At 39.2% G+C, this 19,626-nt stretch overlaps 1 protein-coding gene across 2 annotated transcripts in view; it reads right to left on the bottom strand.

The window, feature by feature from the left end:
* Positions 1-7,806: 7,806 nt before the first annotated feature.
* Positions 7,807-19,626, bottom strand: part of LOC311206193 (pituitary tumor-transforming gene 1 protein-interacting protein-like) — a 28,490-nt gene continuing 16,670 nt past the window's right edge. For both annotated transcript variants that reach the window (XM_084281433.1, XM_084281432.1), the window contains exons 6-7: positions 15,775-15,821; positions 7,807-9,449 (exon numbers count right to left, since the gene is read on the bottom strand). In XM_084281433.1, the coding sequence (XP_084137559.1) occupies positions 9,400-9,449; positions 15,775-15,821 (97 nt within the window). In that variant the 3' untranslated portion in view covers positions 7,807-9,399. The remainder of the gene's footprint in view (positions 9,450-15,774; positions 15,822-19,626) is intronic.

The raw sequence follows: 19,626 nt of genomic DNA, 5'->3' as shown, positions 1-19,626 counted from the left end.
TCCTTACAGACGGGAATGGCAGTTACAAACCAGTTCTAATAAAAAGGAAAATTGGAAATGACCTTAGCATAATTTGCGTGTATGGATGGCATCTCCTCCCCTAGAGGCCTAGTCCACCTGATCCCACTGCCTCAAAAGACATTCATGATATCAGCCTGCCTCGAGTTCTGGTCTCTTGTGGATTTACAGTACAGGGCTGAGCACTAAAATGAAGTGTGTGTTTCAGCAGAAGCAGAAACTGATCAGAGCATGCAGCTAGTCATGACATTTGCACCCCGGAATAGATGTTTAATGTCTTTAAAAATATCTCCCTAAATGTTTTTATTCTGTGTTATTCACACTTCACCTACCAAATGTATAACAGCACACCAAGACGTAAGAAATTATTCCTGATAAGGAACTTCTGAAAGTTTTTATAATGCTGTTAATGAATAAAGAGGAAAAAGTACAAAGTGAAACCGAAATCTCCAAAAATAGTGAGATATTTTATTTTGGCTAAAACCTCTGCTAAAACTCTTTGTTCCCATCCTGGGAGAGCTCCTCACATGCATTTTCTCTTTTGGCACTGGTCTCCACCGGTTCATCTCCTACGAGCTCAGGGATTTCCAGCATTGCCTGCAGCTGGCCTCACCACTGAGCTTCCTGCTCCCACGCGCTGTGCTTTTTAAGCGTCCCCAGAAGCAGGACCTCAAATGTCAAACCAACAGAGCACGTGGGAGCAGCACTGACTCCCAGTAATTTAAAAGCAATGTCAGCCTCTTTACATGCTTTAGAGAAATGTAGTAGCAGCAGAGTTTACTGGATGTTAAACCCAACCACTCTTTGCTTCAGGTAGCTCTAAACTAGATCTCTGTACAGTGCTCTGCCTCTTTTCTCCCCATCTGTACATCAAATCACTTGATGAAATCAAACATATCCATACAATTTACACTGTCTAGATAGAGTACTATGAATCTCAAGACCATAAATGATATAGAGGGGCAGGAAAAAAAAAGTAAGCTGCATGCTTTGTTATATAGAGTGCTGAAATATGCATGAGTAAATGTGGCTTAGTTTTAAAAGAGGGCTCACATCACAGACATTCAGTTATGAAACATCATGCAAAACGCTGAGATGGAAGACCACAGCTTGTAGAAATTAATGGCATATGTATAAAGAGATTAAATTCTTGAACATACATGGCAGAAAATTCAAGTTCAGCACAACTGAAAGGATTACTTATGTCTTAAAATGTAAAAGCTGTAAAGATATCATGGTGCACCATGGCAGGGCAGATTGCTGAAGATCTGAAGCAGACTTTGAGAATAAATGGAAGCGATCCTTGCAGCAGCAGGAAGGACTTCCAGGCTCTTAATGTTAGATAAACAAGCAAATAAATAGATGCAGCAACAGCCAAACAGGGAATGGAAAAGATGATGTAGGAAAAAAAGTAGAAGCTCCAGCAGATTATGAAGTGGTTTATGTTTTGCAGAATGCTTCCTGCTCCCAGGCACTGACTTCTGCTCCCTGACTTTGAAGACTTCTCACCAGTTAGTGTTATCCTAATGTGTAGGCTAAGATTAACTCTGGATGTCTGCACACTGCAAGGGATCATCTCCAACTCTTAACACAAATAGCTTCAGACACGAGGAGTGGGATGTAGCCTTGAAAATAAAAGAAATTCTCTCGTATCAGACCAATGGTGCCTTTAGCCACCATTCTCCTGCCTGTTAAGGAGGCTGACTGCCGTGCTGACATCTGGATCTTTGCAAAAACTCCAGAAGACAATGACCCATGAGGTAAAGTCCAGTGACATAATTAAGACTGTGAAGTCTAAAATCAAAGTTACCCCTCCTAACCCACAGCAACCGATCTCTGCTGCTGAGTATGGAAGGATGGGAATACTTCTTCAGCTCCATCAGGAGCATGCTCTGCTCTTGGTACCGTGTCTGTGTGGAGGCATGAATGAGCCTTCTCTCCACCAGCTTGTCCCAAAATGCAGCCATGACAACATGATGCCATGCAAATGCTTACCTGCTTCTTGCTTGTAACTGCAAGGAAAGTAGCATAGCTGTACCAGCAACCGGCATGCACAAAATGAGCTGAGGCAGAGAGAAAGAAGTCTTTGTTATTCTGGCTCTCGCTGTGAGCTGGTCAAATAAAGCATCAAAGCACTTCACTAGTCTGTTGCAACAGTGTCAGTCCTGCCACAAAACTTTTTGTTTTGTTTTGTTTGTTTGCTTGCTTGCTTGTTTAATTCATATCTTGCAAATAAAAATAATAAGGAAAGAGTCACAAATAGAATTGCTGTTTAAGAGACCACAGACTATAGACCATTCCCCTCATACTGTCCCTTATTCACACTTTCATTAACAAAGTCATAGGGTCTATCTACCTTTTAGGATTCCCATCACTAAAGAAGACTAGCTGTCCATGAGTTTGCATTTTTGAACCTGCTGATACTGTCTGTCTCCACCGCCCCATGACAGCTTGCTCCAGAAGTACTTGGTCTGTGTTAAATTGATCTCCCGCTTGTTTCACCATGGGTGTCCTGGTTCTGGTGATGTGAAATTGCAGTTCAGATCTCACCTTATCCACAGCCTTGATTACTCTAAACCTCAATCACATCACTCTCTTCTGTTTTTTTCCCTCTGGTCTGAAGAGGTCCAGCTTTTTGGTCTCTCCTCATAAAGCAGAAAATTCCATGTAACAAAATGACACCCCATTGCCCCCTTCCTGATGCTCAGTAATCCAGTAGCTGCTATATGATTTCATAGCGATTTGAAATTCTGCAATTAGCGATTTTTTTTTTTTTGGCTGCTATATGATTTCAGAGAATTGTCAGTAACGACTCATATCTTTCTCTGGAGCTGCAGATGCCAATTGCAATTTCGGCATTGTGTAGGCTTAGTCTTTTTCCTCAGTTGCATTACTTCACTTTTTTCTGCACTAAAGCCCATGTGCCCACATACTCACTTTTGTGAGGTCTTTCCATGAACAGCTTCACCAATAGTCCAGCATTATTGTCAGCAAACTTGGAGATTTGACTGCACACCCCCTTCTCTAGTTCACCAGGATGCTGAGTCCTAGCATCTATCCCTGTGGCTCACTCTTCTCCATTCTTAAAAATTATTTCCATCTTCGTTTTGACATGCTTTCAGTTTGTGAAAGAACCTTTCCTCCAATTCTGAGTCAAGTTCATTTTTTCAGTAACCTCTGGTTAAAAGTTTTTTGTAATTCCAGCTGTGTCATAGTCACTAGATTGATGTTATCTGTGCACTCACTGACACGTTCCTAGAACTCCAGCAGGTGAGAGAGGCAGGATTTCTCATTGTAAATGACATGCTGAATCTTTTCCATGCTGATCTAATCTATCCAGCACTTCACTGCTCTGAATTTACTCTGTAGATTAGTGGAACTTCAAGAACAAGCAGGAAGAAGACTGTAGCACTAAAGAAAACTTTGGTACATTTGAAATATGTAAAATTGTCACCTTGCAGATTCCCACAACACCCTGAAAAGGTGTAAGCCCTGTTTTGCCAGGGCTGAGGACTTAAGAGGTCATTGGGTTATAAGAAATTAAGTGCCATATGGATAAAAAGGAAAAGTAAGGAAAAAAAGTAATAGGAGCCTTGAGCAACCTGGTCTAGTGAAACACGTCCCTGCCCATGGCAGGAGGGTTGGAACTGGATGATCCTGAAGGGTCCTTTCCAACCAAAACCATTCCATGATTCGATGTAGGCTTGATGGCCTTTTTTCTTGAGGTCAAGTGTTGTGTATGTACCATACCTGAACTGCTGCTTGGGAAATCAGTAACTAGGGCTGGTCTGAGAACACCAAGTGCCTGACTCCATTTCAAGCCAGGTGACAGCCAGGGTGCAGAAAAGGTTGCCCTTGAGATGCAGGTCAGAGATACAGTTAGCTCAGGAACTGTGACAGAAACAGTGCTATGAAAATCCACCTAAACTTGAGATAATTAAACATTTCCTAATCATTTTAGTTGTATTTCCAGTTGAAGCTCCTTGCACAGACTGGGCTGAAGGTCAAAATTTAAAAAAAGGAAAAATATGTCTCTGGACAGGCTGCAAATAACTTTATCTTCATCCTGCATCTTACTTTATCATGTTAATACACACAGAGATTCAAGCTTACATGGTTCTCAAAGTGACTTTGCTTACTCCTACTCATTTGTCTGCCAAGCAAGCATTTGACTCAAAGTGACAGCTCAAAAACTCTGCCCTCTATTACTTTTTCATGTTGAGAAACAATTGCTTTGTCAGCAAGAGAAAAGCCACTCCAACATTTGATTTACAGTATATACCAATGGTCAAGCTACCCGGTCAGAAGACTGATAAACTTGTTAAACTGCTGAAACCCATTGGCAGTTTTCTCTAGGTCTAGACTTAGTTTCTGCCCCTCCTGCTTTGTGGAAGCTCACATAAGACACCACCAAAGAGTTGCTTTGTAAACTGTTAAGATAGGTCAGGAAAGTTTGGCATTTTCAGCCACCCTTTCTATACACAGTAAGCCTGGTTGTTGATACAGCAAATAAATTGATGTGAAAGTGCTTGATAAGGCAACTCAATGGAGCTGAGTATTTTGATACATAAGACCACCACTCTACCATTTTCCCACTTAGTGCTGTGATTTCCATTTTGCCCCCCCTTCACAGCCTTTCCCTTTCACGGAGAGTTTGGTCCATCCGCTGCTTGCATATTGCCCAGCCTTCACCACATCACTTTAACTTAAAGAAGCATGAAGAACCAGAGAGGAACAAAGACTTTTGTTCTCATTCTGGCATTTAATACCTGTTGTAAGGAACTCAGCATCAGAAGATAAAGCAGTAACTTTTTTTTTCTTTAATTATTAAAATGTGTTGGTGAGGACAAATGCACTTGAACTCGCACACGCAGTGATACATGGCAAGAAGACCTAGACATGAAGATACCATGAAGCTGAAAAAAAGGAGTGTGCTGGGTTTGGGAGCCAGCACACATTTCTAAGTGTTCAGTCATATGATCCTCTCATGCTGCATCCAAACCATTAATGATGCCACAAGAAAGACTGAATGCATTTCCCCAGCCAGAGCATAAACCACATGAAGACATTAAATAAATAAAGGTTCTATAGGTTTGGGATTTTGTTTGAAGGTATCACAAGCATAACCCTTCCTTTCAAGTTTTGGACAAAGCAGTATTTGGGGAGTGGTCTCAGCCGGTTCCGTGAAGTGTTACAGTGCCAGCACGAACCTGGCTTCAGGAATATTCTGGAGCGAACCATACTTCAGTCTGGGAAATACTTTGACAAGTATTCCCTCCTCTCTCTCCTTCAAGTGGCTGTTATAGAATGAGGCCAACTCAACACATAAATCAGTCAATTGGCAACAAGTCTGGCACTGCTGTCTTTTGGAGAGACGAGAGCACGTATGTGCCTTCAACAGCCTCCACCCACACAGCCTCTGAGTCATGATTTGCAGCACAGGGCAGTCAGGGCTGCTTGCAGCCCCAAACCCAGAGCTGACCAAGCTCAGAGACAGGCAGGAAGAGTGTGCAACCACTGCCAACATCACTGTCTCTCAGCTACTGACTTCCCCACTCTCCCCAGTCATCTCCTCCAAAAGCTTCTTTTTTTCCTTTATTATTTTCCTGTTTGGTTCCTGGCAGAAAGAAGAGGGGAAGAAAAGCATGCTAGCTAATTCCTGCACTCCTTCCAGGACAAACTGAAAATCTTGAGCACTGCATGTTCAGCAGCCCTTTTGTAGGCACCCTATAACCATAGGACGTGTCAACTCCTTGGATGCTTACTTGGTATATTACTTGGTATAGTAAGAAATAGCAATTTGACACACATTATTTGAAAGGATAGGCAGCAATAACTATGTATGGAAGTCCAACACAATGAAGATACCATAATAAATAAATATCAGACAATTGACCATTTTTCAAAATGAGTTTCATATGCCTGTTTCATAATCAAATAAATAAATAGGACATGGTGCAGAAAATAATTGGACTCATCATCAAGCCCAAGGTTTCAGAAGCAGCAAAAACTATCCTCCTGCACTAACAACAACAACAAAAAAAAAGCTAAAATAGCAGACTTCAATCTACCAAAACTCTCTTTACATAAACAAATTACATCCGTCAACATTAAATTTAACTGAACCTATTTGAGTTTTCAGGACGGGAAGTTCCATTCTGTTGAAAGATAAACGTATATTTAGACTTCTCAGTTTCTTAGTTGCCCTTCTTTTCAGACAGTAACACCTTCACTACTAAAACTAATGAGCAATAACCACTGAAAAAGTCTACAGAGGACAGAGAGAATAGAGCTTGAAGGAAAGGGAGGGAAGCCTGACAAAACCAGGTGATTAGCAGAGGTATTACAGCTTAGGCCATGCTTTTTCCTTACGTAGCTTCACTCTGTTTATACGTTGCATCCCTTCTAATTCTTTTGTTGAAGCATGAAGAAGGGGGAGCTCATTACTGAAAATGATAAATGCCTTTGTTCACCCACCTGGGAACAAAAGATACGTTGTTACTTCTTTTTACTGTATTTTTCCCAATTTCCTGTGGCTGCACTACAATACATAGACTAGCAACCTTGCTACTGATAAGCCAAACCCACTATTTCTGGAAAAGTAAGAAACGTTGATATACAAGAAAGCCCAGAGAAGGCTGCAATTAATATACTGAAATGAGGATATGTTCCATCCAATTAACTCCTCCAATGAACACGCAAATATAGGTTAAATAATCTGAAGTCTGGGAATTGTTTGGGGATTTCTGCACTTTCTGAGCTGTAAGGCTGCTGCCAACAACGGTCTCACTAAATTGAACTTGAGTTGGTCTTGAACTGCATAAGCAAGATCATACATTGCTGGATGTCCAGCTTGACTTGTATAAATTATAGCCTACACTGTCAAGTTAGAATATAACAACAGACAGGTTAAAATAAATTTGACCAATTCTTACTTTTTTAATTCCCACAACCACCAGGTTCACATATTTGTAATTACATTCACTCAACCTTCTCTTTAAATGTAAAAGGCAACTATTCTCCACCCAGTCCATATCCCCGAAGTATTTTGAGTCTTTTCTTAAGAAAGGTTTGCCCTCCTCCCCCTTTTGTTAGGGCACGACAGCCCGCCCTTCATATACTGTAGCAGGTGCTGAAGAAAAATGTGTTTCTATTAAGTCAGGAATGTCACTACTTGGATCAGGAGACAGCAGGCAGACCTTCATCATTTTTGCAGAAGTTCTCTCCAGGGAATACCATCAGCACGTTTTATTTCCACACTATCAACTCACTCTTATCACAGACCATCATTCTCCCAAGACAGCCCTTTGAGTAATACCTCAGACTTGAGAACAGCTGAGTTGAGAAAACATGAAATTAAAAAGTGCTAAATATGAGTTAAGAAAAAAAAAGAAAGAAAACAGCACCATTGTTTCATCAATGCTAATTCTACTACAGATCCAGGAACTGGGAGCCATATTTTTACATAAATTCCCAAGGAACTGTATATTCAGAGAAAAATACAGTGAAAAAAAGTAAACACTGTACCGAAATCAGCAATAGAAGATAGTTACCAAAGCTGAAGTACAGGCAGGTACTCTGGCACTGGAAGGAATGGTAATTCACCTCTGTACCCACAAACAAGATTTAATTCCCACCACATCTACATGCCATCACATTCTCATTCTTTTGTCAGAAAACAGCAAAAAGCGAAACCACATTCTTGCCCTTCTCTAACTCATACTTGATCACTTCTTTTAAACCAGGTTAACATTGTAAAGACCAAAATTAAACAGAACCAAATTAAGGATATTAAAGGATTTATTTTAAGAACATTGATAAAAATAAGATGAATATATTATATACTGTACAATACTGGATAATACACAGAGAGGTTATCTAAACCATACAAGATCCTTGCTTCTTGTATTACATTGGTAAGCTAGTAAAAACGCCCAATGAAACACCTCTAGGAAGAGAGAAAGGAAATAAATCATATTATAGAAAAGAATAAAAGGTTAAAAAACAAATTCTTACTATACAGGACTGTCTGGGATACATTTAGCATTCTTCACAGTATGGCCTGCATGGTGCCATGCTTTGTAGTTGTGGCTAACATGAGTTGCTAACACACCACTTCTTTGGCCTTTGCTGAGCCACGCTTGCATAATGTCAAGGTTTTCATCCTCCCCCCTCTGCCCCCATCAGCAAATAGGCTGGGGCTGTGCAAGAAGCTGGGAGAAGACACAGCTGGGACAGCTGACCCAACCTGACCAAAGGGATTTGCCATGCCACACAACATTATACTCAGCAATAAAAAGGGAAGAGGGTGTTTTGGTGGGAGCTAGTCAGTGCACAGAAACCAGCTGGGCAGAGGTCTGCTTCAGGGAGGTAGTGATCACATCATTTGGTTTTGGCTTTTTTTTTTTTTCCTTCTCCTTTCCCTTCCTCCTCCCCTTTCCTTCACTTACTTGACATACTGTTTTTCTCACCTTTGCTGTTACATTCTCTCCCCCTTTCACTTTAAGCAAGCAAGCGGCTGGGTGGTGGTAGCTGCTGGCTGGGGTCAACCCACCACGCTTACTCTTACAAACTGCAGAATCCTGGCAACATTTGATTTTTATTTTTTAAACACTAAAGTTATAAGAGAACATGTTCACAGGGTTCAAGTTAGGTGTATATTCATCTAGTCAATCATCAGTTTCAGTACATTTTACCAAAAGTAAATCTTGCCCATTTTGCTGTGTAGTTTCTTTTTCAAAATCATTAATATAGCCAAAGTATACATTAGCACTTCTGTTACTGCATTTAATTACTCAAACACATATAAGCTCCCCTCACTCAACCCTTACACATTAGTCTTTCCTCTTTTTCCAGGGGGGAAAAAAATAGAACATTTCTCATTCTATAACAACACTTAAGAATGTGCCCGTTGTAGTTCCTCCTCAGTACAAACACGAGCTATTTCTGCTGTGTGAAGCTATGCTTCCTTGTTGCCTTTTATTTTTATAAAACATACAGTAAGGAAAAAAAATCTTTATTTAGGAACACAGGAACAACTGTTTAAGTGGCAGTTAAGACTGAATTCAAATACATGATCATGACTGTAAACCATCTAAATAAGGTAACAAAAGACAGACTAAGAAAGGTAACGTTTCACACAGATGCCTATATAGGCAGCAAACATTTCAACAACCAAAAGCATTTATAAAAAATCATCCTATATAGGTAAAAGAAGTAAGTATTTCATGCAGTCCTCATCCACGCCTAGTTTTAAAACTGGGAGTGGGGGAGGTAAAAGGAGAACAATCTTTGGAAAAATATATCTCACAGGGCAAATGATAACAAACAAAAAGTCTTCCTGTATTCTGGAGCTATACACTTAATGGAATGTGCTCAGCTTTATTCATTCTCAAATCTGCTGTATGGATTATCAGAGTCCTGAAGAAGACCTGCAAAACAAGAATAAGATAAATGCATTAATCATTTTCTTACCAGTACTGCTTATAAGGCTTGAGTTACTGAGCCCACTGAAATAGGTACTCTATATAACAAAACTAGAAGACAGTTCTTGTCTTGCAATAGATGACCTATCATCACCCAGACACTCAAATGAAATAATAAATTGAAATTGTTCTTAAACACTCTTATTTCTCAGACTATTATCATGAATAGGTATTTCATGGTTTCTCCCTCCAAAATCATTTATATGATAAGTTCTTAAGGAGAAAACATTTCTCATTTGTGAGGTATACTCCACAGAACGCGTTTGTGAGAGACAAGTTTACAAAATCTAAGCAGGGATGGCTCAGGAAGAGCAGATTCAGACTGGCCAGCTTATAAATTAAAGCTATTTTAAGATCACCATCCTTTTAAATGTAAGGCACTGCTATTTTGACTTAGTACTGCTTTGAATACGCACAGCCATTTGTCACTTTCAGCCATTTCCTGCATTTCCAGGACAGGACAACAATCTCTAAGAACAAATGAAGATGACCTCTGCATTCACCAAAAGCTCCAGGGATAGAACAAGTGCATCACTTCAAGCAGATTGCAGTGTGTTTCCATCACAAAGATTCTTGATGTTTTAACCAGAATATTGTCGCAGAAAGCATTGCAAAAGGCATCCAATTCTACTGAGTGACCAGATACGCACACCATCTTCTTTAAGCATTAGTTGAGCAATCACTGTTCCATACAGCAACTATTTCAAAGAGACTTTAAAACCACACACCAGATTTAGGCTAGGCAGAAGCGTGTACTGAAAATAAAGGAGCCCCATAAGAATCCAGAAGCTGACCTTTTGTTGTGAAAGAACAGCACAACTGCCAGTACCTTTTTGCCAACCTTTTTATACTGATGACTGGCAAGCCTGGACTCTTCTCTAGCTCACTCATTTAGGACAGAGAAAGAATATAGCAAAGCCAAACAGCCCCAACTCTTAAGCATTCAGCTTCACAATAGCAGAAAAGACTATACTTGTCTCTACCAAATCTTTTAGGAACTCCCCTCAGATCTTCACACAGCATACTTTTTCCACATGCACCTGCATACAGGTGTTCAAAATTCACTGCTCTATCTGAAACTCAGAAACACCAAATGCAGACTGTAGTCCTGTCTACCTTGTTGCTGCTATGGCATTTCTTTCAAACTACCAGCAAGTTTTAAGATACCAAGGAAGAAGCATGGCTGATTATTGTATCAGCAACTGCAGACTACCTGATAGGGAACAGCAAGTATTCAGGAATACACACAAAAATTCCTGTAATTATTCAAATTGTAAAGATTTCAAGCAGCCAATTTGTAAGAAGTTAAAAATCAAAACCAGCCCTCCTCATACCTAATGGCTGTTACTTGCCAAAGAATAAGTCAGTCACATCAGATCAAGATTTTTGTATCTTTAAACCTGTAGAAAGCAGTTCCACTCAGAACTCCAGGCACCAAATCTCAAAACAATCTTCCACAAAGCTGTAGGAGGGGGTGCCAGATATCCTGACAAAATTAACTTTGGAATAAAAGGATAAAGGGGGTTATCTCTAAATCAAAATTAAGTCTTGTTAAAAAAAATAAATAAATAATAATAATCACTAAGATAATCAAGAAGGTGTCCCCATTGGTTGAGTTGCCTCAACCAGTAAATGTCTGTGACCTGTTAAAGCTACAAAACGTACACTAAAAAAGTCACCTTCTACCTGAAAAAGAACACACACACCTGTAACTCTCCTGATTTTAGTTAGATTGCATACTTCTCTATATATTCTGGCAAGTGTTTACTATGTCTCTCTTATAATTCATTCAAAATATGTACTTGATACTTCATACATCTGAAGGTAATGCAGTAAAGCCTTCAGCATCGCTCTCTCACAACGTAAATTGCTGAGATTCAATGGAATTGGTGCCAATTTCAAATTATTCAGAGGAAGGTATGAAACTTCTATGGTGAAATCTTCATATATCATTCTGAAGAGGGCAAGTAGTCCTAATTGCCCTGCCTCTAACACATAACCAAAAAACATTTCAGACAGCTAGACCCAGTAGTTCAAGTGAAAGTGCCATTTTTACACACTATTCTCAACAGTATTTGCTTTAGTTTTAATGAACTAACAGGCTTGACAGTGAGCAGATATTTTCCACCAATAAGGCATTAACATGCTTTAGGTTAACTTGAAGTTCTCTGATCTGTTTTACTGCACGATACTGGAACCAAACTGCTCAGGCATTAAGAACTGTGGGTGAATCCTGTGTGAGCATCATTGGTCATGACTTCACACATTCTTTTCCCTGGAAAGAAGGTACTCTACGAAAAATGACAAGCCCTCCTCCTGAATGAAGATAGCCACAGAAGTTACATCAGATAACCTCTGCACTCAGTCTTGCTTTCAAAACTGCATCCAAGGTTTGAATTTCTTTTAATCTCAGCATTTTAAATAGATCACTAGATTATATTAAACGAGGAGACAGCAGCTCATCACTTGCACCAATATTCTTACTGAAGAAGTTGTCTCAGGCTCCAGTAAGTGGACAAAAGCAATCTAGAGAGACAGATGAAAAAAGCAGCATGACAAAAAGCTACTGTCAGCTGCCACAGCTGCTCTTAGCCATGACACTTAAAGAGGGGCTGCAAGCCTATGCTAATTGGATTGCATGTCTGGTGCAACTAAAGCTCGCAGACTGCCTTGAACCAGACACGAAGGCTGTCTCTCCTAACTGTTTCCCATTTGACATGGGAGCAACTACCCAACTTGTAATTTACATGTACAGGTTCAAAGACGTTAGCCGTTTGTAGGTTGAAGTGTCCTGTTTGCAATAATGTCCATTTTAGGTTACTGTAAACTTAAAGATCAATATGCAGGACAATTACAAGAGCTTAAGAGCATCTTCTATTTAACTTCATTACAAGATTAGTATTTGACCTACTTACCAGTATTAAACAGCACTGGAAGTTTCAAAAGGCATGATAGTAAAGTACCATTCCTTAGCTTCTATGAAATAATGAGGCTTTCTAATATATATGAAATGACGAGGCAATTGTAGCAATCTAATGCCTCTTTCTAGCATATTCATTTATGTACCATGCCAACTATGCAGCTTCTCAGTCATCAAGACCTGACTGACCCTCACCACATATCAGTACTGCCTAAAAATAGAATTAACAGAATTCTTACAAGAGACTGTATATACTGCAAAAATTGAACTAGTTTGTGATATGCTGCAGATCTTCATCCCTTATTACATTTCTCCTCTTTATTTTTAACCCCCCAATTAACAGGTTTATTCTTAACATACAAACTAAACAGCATTAAGTGCAGCAATACATGATCTCCCTGCTTAGGGGACCTAAAGAAGGTCAACATGAATAAGTATGCATCCTGACCAGAAGGAACATTTACTGAAGCTCCTGAATATAAAAATCAGCATCACGCATAAAATAAAGGAGATAGGATTATGTATCACTAAAGTAACTATTAAAACCTTTGCAGAATTGAAGCAAGTGGTTTGGAAGCCCCAAAACCATGAGAGGCAATCATTTTGTAAAAATGGAGATACAGAAGCCTTCCACTAATACCAGGCAAAATCCTGAAATAAAGAATAAAGCAGCTTCTTACTAATGCTATACTGAACATACAATAGCAGCAAATGCAGCAGCAATTAAATTGTAGTTCCTTTGTATGCTATACAAGCTGCAAAGTACTCTGAATTCTCCTTTAAAATTTTCTAACAGTCAACATATAATTTGTGTAATCATATTGCATTCATATATGTGAGCAAATGAAAAATACTATCAAATTTTGCAACAAAGAAACAATTCAAAGTGTGTATTCCTGGTTGCTAAAGCTCTCTATGGCTTCCAGTGCTCCCAAAGGACTGTGGCTAGAGTGACACCTGCAATGCATTATAAATGTGTAATTACCATTTAAATGGGGTAAGGAAAGCTGGTGGATGAAATGGGAAAAGGCATTCCCTTAAAGCCAACCAAATACTGAAATTTCAGGCATGATCATCTTAATCTACAGAGTCAGGTTAACAAAGTCATTGTCATTCTGCCACTCATCCATGCCTGCTTAACTGAGAATCCTCTCTACCCTGCCTAAGAGTGCTGCAAATAATTATGGAAACCCTAGATTATTTTGCAATTTATTAGATTATGTTTAATATGCTAACATACACATTTACTAGGCAGCAAAAAATTAAGACAAGATTAAAGGTTATAGCAGGACTTATTGCATTGTCCCACTGATTTATTTTGAGAGCCATTTGGCTGCATGCTATCAGAATATAAACTGTACAGATTAGCAATATTTAGGAATTCCATGATTTACATTTTGCCTCATTTTTCCTCAGCTATATAGATCCTTTCAGTACATGCCAAATATTTCTATGAGTTTTTTTTCCTACAGGGCAAACAATGAATTATGGGAATTCAGGCCTCAAACCTATTTGACAGTATAAATTGATCTCTGACTATGCAGTGTCTATAACTAGCAAACAAGGCAACAAATAAACCTCTGAGATTTGCTATTGAAATTTATGTCTGATAGTTAAATTATGATCTTTCGTGGGTAAACTGCATTGCAAAGTATAACTACTCAAAGGGAAGAATGTCTGACTCCTTACGAGAAGGTGCTCCTCCCACCAACACAATGAATGCAGGAACTTGTTCCTAATTAAGTCACTGATGGACTAGCATGCCTCAAGTGGGGGCAAAATGACACACTTGTTCAGCTGTGTACAGTATAACTAGGTTCTGAATTTGCTGCATCTATTCCAGAGGCACAGAATCACACTTAACACTTGTCAGAAAACTCAAGTAGTCCAACAAGATCCAACCAAGCCATCCTGATGTTAAGCACCGAAGAGAAGCTTGTCTTCACAAAGATGTAGGGCCATCCAGAGACAAGTGAATGAGTTTCATGAGCAGAATGCAGCCTTCTGAAATGTCACTTAACCCTTGCGCAGTGCTTTGATATACTGTTATAGCAAAGTCGGAACCTAGTGAGCTTGCTCCTCTTAGCTGCACTGCATTAAAGATACACAAAGTTACTTATCTATACAGCAACACATGGTTATTTTGGAGACATAGCCACTATCTTGAACATGCAGGTTCTTCACCAGATCTATCCCAATGCTTCAAATTTGTCAAGATTAACTCTAGGGTCTCTTCTAAGGAGAAACAAGCAGAAGAAGTGTGTTATTTTGTTTGTCACTTTATTTAATCTGGACTACTCCTGTCAACTGCTTAATTCAAAGAAACTTATTGAAACTGAATTGTGGCGGGGGAAAAGGGTCAACTATCCTATAAAATACCACAGGACTTTAACAAAAACTCTTCTTTCTACAACATTCCTCCTCTTGCAGCTCAAGCATAACACTACATTTTTCCTCCATTCCAGTAAAGAAGTGTATTTTTTGCAAATACTCCCCAGGCAGAGACTTCCCTGCAGAGGCTGTCTGTGTTACTTCTGCATCAGCCAAAGGATATGCTGCAGATTCATGAAGGCACTGCCAGACACTGCCAATCAGTTTAAGAGGAGGATGAAAATTATCAGTTTTGAGCGACTCTTCAGACCCCTTGAATCACCTTCTCTGACATTACTGTAATTTGCATAATAAGTGCAGCATAGTTTTAGCACTGTGTATTCAGAGACAGATATGCTATTAACCCTATGAACAAGTCAAATTGAAAACCAAAAGGACTGACAAGCCTAGATAATAAAAGCCTCCTATACAACACATCTGGTCTGACAGTCTCGCGATAGGAGTCTCCTACTGGACCACAGCTTCACTTAAAAATAAACAAAACCCAACAATCAGGCTGAATCCTCCATCATTTTTTTTTTTTTTTTTTAAATAAATTGATTTTAAAAGTTTGTTATCTGCTAGTCAGTCTGTCCTTCTTCAATAACCACGGGTCTGCTAGCCAATTTCAACCAGATTGTTTTGTCAAGAGTTCAAGAATAAAAATCAGTGCTCTTACTTAGGAAGAGACAGAAAGAACAATTTATTATAATTAATACATTTAAATGCCCACCCCAAGCAAACAACTCATCCAGCACAGTCTCTTGCCAAGCAGGAGAGGCAGCAGAGGAAGAGACAGAGCATAACAGCAACGAGGTCAGGTGTTCAGGTGACAGAAGACACATCAGTAGGAAACTGGGTTTGATTAGTTCTGCTGCTCATAAAGCAGCTTGATTCTTCCATTAATTTTAAAAATAATTAGGAAAAGGGGAAAAAGGAATAAATTTAGACACTGAATATCGAAACAAGATTACCACGTACCATACTTCTTACGTATTTCATCATGCTTCTGTTTTCTTTCATGTTTCCTGCAACAAATAAAAGCATCAGAACATTCAGACTGCTTTAAGCTGTGAGTAAAATATAATTATAGCTGAAAGACATTACAACATTTTTAGTATACAATTACAAACTTCAAAAAAATCACATTTATCCGTTATGTATTTTGTCTTTAATATTCTCTGTAACTTTTTACTAATCAATAGTATCACTAAATAAAATATATTTCCAAGCATAATGAAATGCATCATTTTTCCTATATAGAAGTAATGTGCCCAGATGTATGCACATTAAAAACACACATACATAAAAAGCAAGTAGCAATACTGGAGAATTCTCTGATGCTTTCCAGCTGGGAGTATAATTGTTAATATAGCTGTGAAATCAGTGTGCTTCAGAATCACTATTCAATATAATAATTTTATGAAGATAAAAGCTACTGTACTAACTGTTTTGTTTAAGCAGTACAGCAAGTATAAGTGAAAACTATTAGTTTCTAAAATCCAGAATGGTAACCATGTAGGGAATGAATTAAAATATAGTGCTATTAAAAAAAAGGATGCCTCCAGTTACTTCTTCTAATTATAAGTTTTCAATACTGCATTGCCAAACTTCGATCATTCTCATAAGTTAAGTGTCTGAGAAGTTGATTTCTTCTTCCCCTCCCTTTTGAAAAGGCAAAGGAATGAAGGAATTTTAAATGGAAAAAATTCCATTATTTCTCGGATAAATTATCTTCATTTTAAGGGATCATATACTTTACTAAAAAAAAAAAAAAAACAAAGCTCCTACATAACTGTTTCACTAGGATGATCCAGGTTCTTTTTATTTTGCAGAAAGGACAAAATTTGACAAAAGAATATTCCTCTAACATAAAAAACATCAGCTGTTTGTTGTCCCTATAAAAAAACCATCCCAATTAGACAAGTTGTGACTTTCCCCGATTCTAATTTACACATATTCAGCAAAAAGCTGTTAGGCACTGACAGCTTACTTCACCAAAGATTCCATCTGCCCTATGCATATTCTACCTTCAAACAATTCCTACTGCTAATCAGATTCTGTGCGTCCTCAGAAGCAATTATCCTGTTTCCTGTGGATCTGAAGGGTTGAACTGGCCTTTCCCTGCAACTGCACTTCTGGAAGGCTTGCAGATAAAGTGTGATGAGAAAACCAAACAGAGGAGATTGACCCAAAACCTTCTGCTGTTGTTGCCCTGAGATACCTATCCTATTCCTTTCTATCCCACTCTGCTATTTGGGCTCAGGCACCACGGGGCACAAAACAACCTAGCCACACTGAACGAGGAAGAAAAGCAAGGGTGCTGAGAGGACTGAGAGGTTGAAGAGAACAGGAAGAAGAGAAGTTGGGTTTACCTGCTGATGGTAAGCTTCCTACTTAGGTAGGATTCCTACTTTCTGTACTGCATTAAGACACAACCATGAGGCACAGGATCTCAGGAAGAGAACAGAAGAAATCTGCATAAAGCAGCCTTCTCTTGTATAAAGCCAATCTTTATTTCTGTATGGTTTTCATGTGACATTACGTGACCTCAAACCAAGTTTTTTTCTGGTGGTACTAATGTATTTGACCTTTTCGCATGCTTTAACTCCAATGATGGAGACTCACTACTGCAGTTTCAATTGAAATCTCAGTGCTTCAGCAACTCATCTGAACCCCCCAAACACAGAAAGCAGTAAGTATCTGCAGAAGGGGGTTTGAAATCAGTCTGTATAAGCCTTAAATCTCAAAATACTTTGGGATACCACCCCAAGACTATTAAAAAATAAGATCTAAAAGCCTTAAATTATTACATTGTTTAAGTCTGAAGGGTAAAACCATTAATATTTGGGGAACATTCAAACTTTGCCAGGCAGCCACTACCGTGTAATAGGATCCATGACAAAATCCGTTCACACTAACCCTTAGGTATACATCAACTGAGCAGAGTCAGACAATTCTGAAGAGTGACTGAATGAGCCACCCGAAGGAGCATTACTTTTCACATCTTACACTACGATCAACCAGTGTCATCGTACAGTGCCCCCAACTTGGTTCTGTTTCTTAATACTACTGCTATTATTCCTTCTTTGGCATGCAAGATTCTTGGCTTTTACAATTTGCCCTCAGTGTCATAAGCAAAGAATGTATTTTTCCTGATAATAACAATCCATAGTTTTCTGTAATTGGTTATTTGTAAATTAATTGCAATCCTTTATTTCCCCCCAAACACTGTTCTCCCTTACCACAACCCTACCAAATAAGACTCAGCAGTTTCTCATTCAAGACATCACTGCTGTTCGTTGGTTATCAGCTAGCAAATCATGATTTACAAGTTATACAAATCTAACAAACATACCACATATTTGCAGCTGTAAAACAAGAAAAGGATATACTACTTGATGCCATTTTAAATGATTTTTCTTGTAGATAAAAGTCAAATAAAAGATTAAAGTTACGCAATAAGATAGCAATTTCTCTTCTATACTCATAGCTAAAAACTGAATCCAGATTTCCTTTGCCTCTTGCTCCTCATTAAGTACAAATTCTACATTACAGCAGTGATTTTCAATCTTCATAAAGTATTTTTGTAGAATTCCCATAAACAATATCAAGGGGCTGAGAACATCAAGTGGGTTTTAAAGATTATCAGAACAACTACATTTTTAATTATTTCAAATAACCTCTTAGAAAATTATCTAGATGTCTACACTGCCGGCAGGAGGTAGGTTGGCCAAGAGCCACAAAGACGAGGGATAAAGTGGTAGAAAACAGACTATTAGACACCGGCTGTCAAGCATCCTTACTGACCACCAATGTGTAGTAGCAGCTATTTTAAGATATTTACTTGTGTTTCTCTTCAACAATGTAATAATATATTTACAGATTCTAGAGACTAACACATTCCTGGACAGTATATGACCACATTCCTTCAAATTTTAAGTTCACAGAATCACTTTGGTTAAGTTTCAAAAGGGACCTCTGGAGGTCATCTGTTCCATCCTGCTGCTCAAGCACAGCCACCTAAAGCAGGCCACCCAGGACTGTGTTCAGACAGCTTCTGAAACCTCGAAGGATGAAGACTGCCACAGCCTCTCTGTGCAACCTGTGCCAGTGCTCCGTCAAGTCTTCCAACAATACCAGACATCAGAAATACACGGAGAGAAAGAGGAGTTCCAGTGGGCAAACTGCTGGCAAAGAGCAGGTCCTTAGCAGCTACAGAGAATAGACCACTAACACAATACAGCATTTCCTCTGTAGTTTAATTGTCAAAAAAGGCTTGCAAGACTATGCCCTGCAACCTGCTACAAGTGATTCCTTTCAGAAAGACACACAGGAAGAGAGCAGTGAGTAGGCTGAGGTGTTCTAGCCTGCACCTTGTTTCCCCATGACCCTCCTAATCCATCCCTGGGCATATCGTAAGCATAAGTTCAGACCATGGGAAATACCCAGGGCTGCAGTTATGTTTCCTCCTGCAATTGGAGCAGTTTGTCTGCTTCAGACAGTCCTGACGCAAGCTAGGGAAGACAGCTACTGCTGCAAAGCTGCGGCAGTCGCTCTGGCAGGGCAGCCTGCTCCCAGAGATGCTTGATCCTTAATTCAAGAACAGATTCAACCTCAGCTCTGTGTTGCACATAGCCCAGCACGTGCACAGCAAACCCTACACTCCAGAAGCATGGCATTTCCTACAGATTAACCGTATTAAGAATTTGAAGTTGATGTACACATCACAGTGGAAAGGTTATGGTACACAATTATCCCCTGTGCCCCTGGTCATGAGCCATTGCTTTAGAATGAATGCAGGTTAAGTGCTGATTTCGCTCAACATTACAT

Source organism: Netta rufina (assembly GCF_964035555.1).
Source record: "Netta rufina genome assembly, chromosome: 2".
NCBI lineage: Eukaryota > Metazoa > Chordata > Aves > Anseriformes > Anatidae > Netta > Netta rufina.
This window is presented reverse-complemented; position numbering and strand designations above follow the sequence as displayed.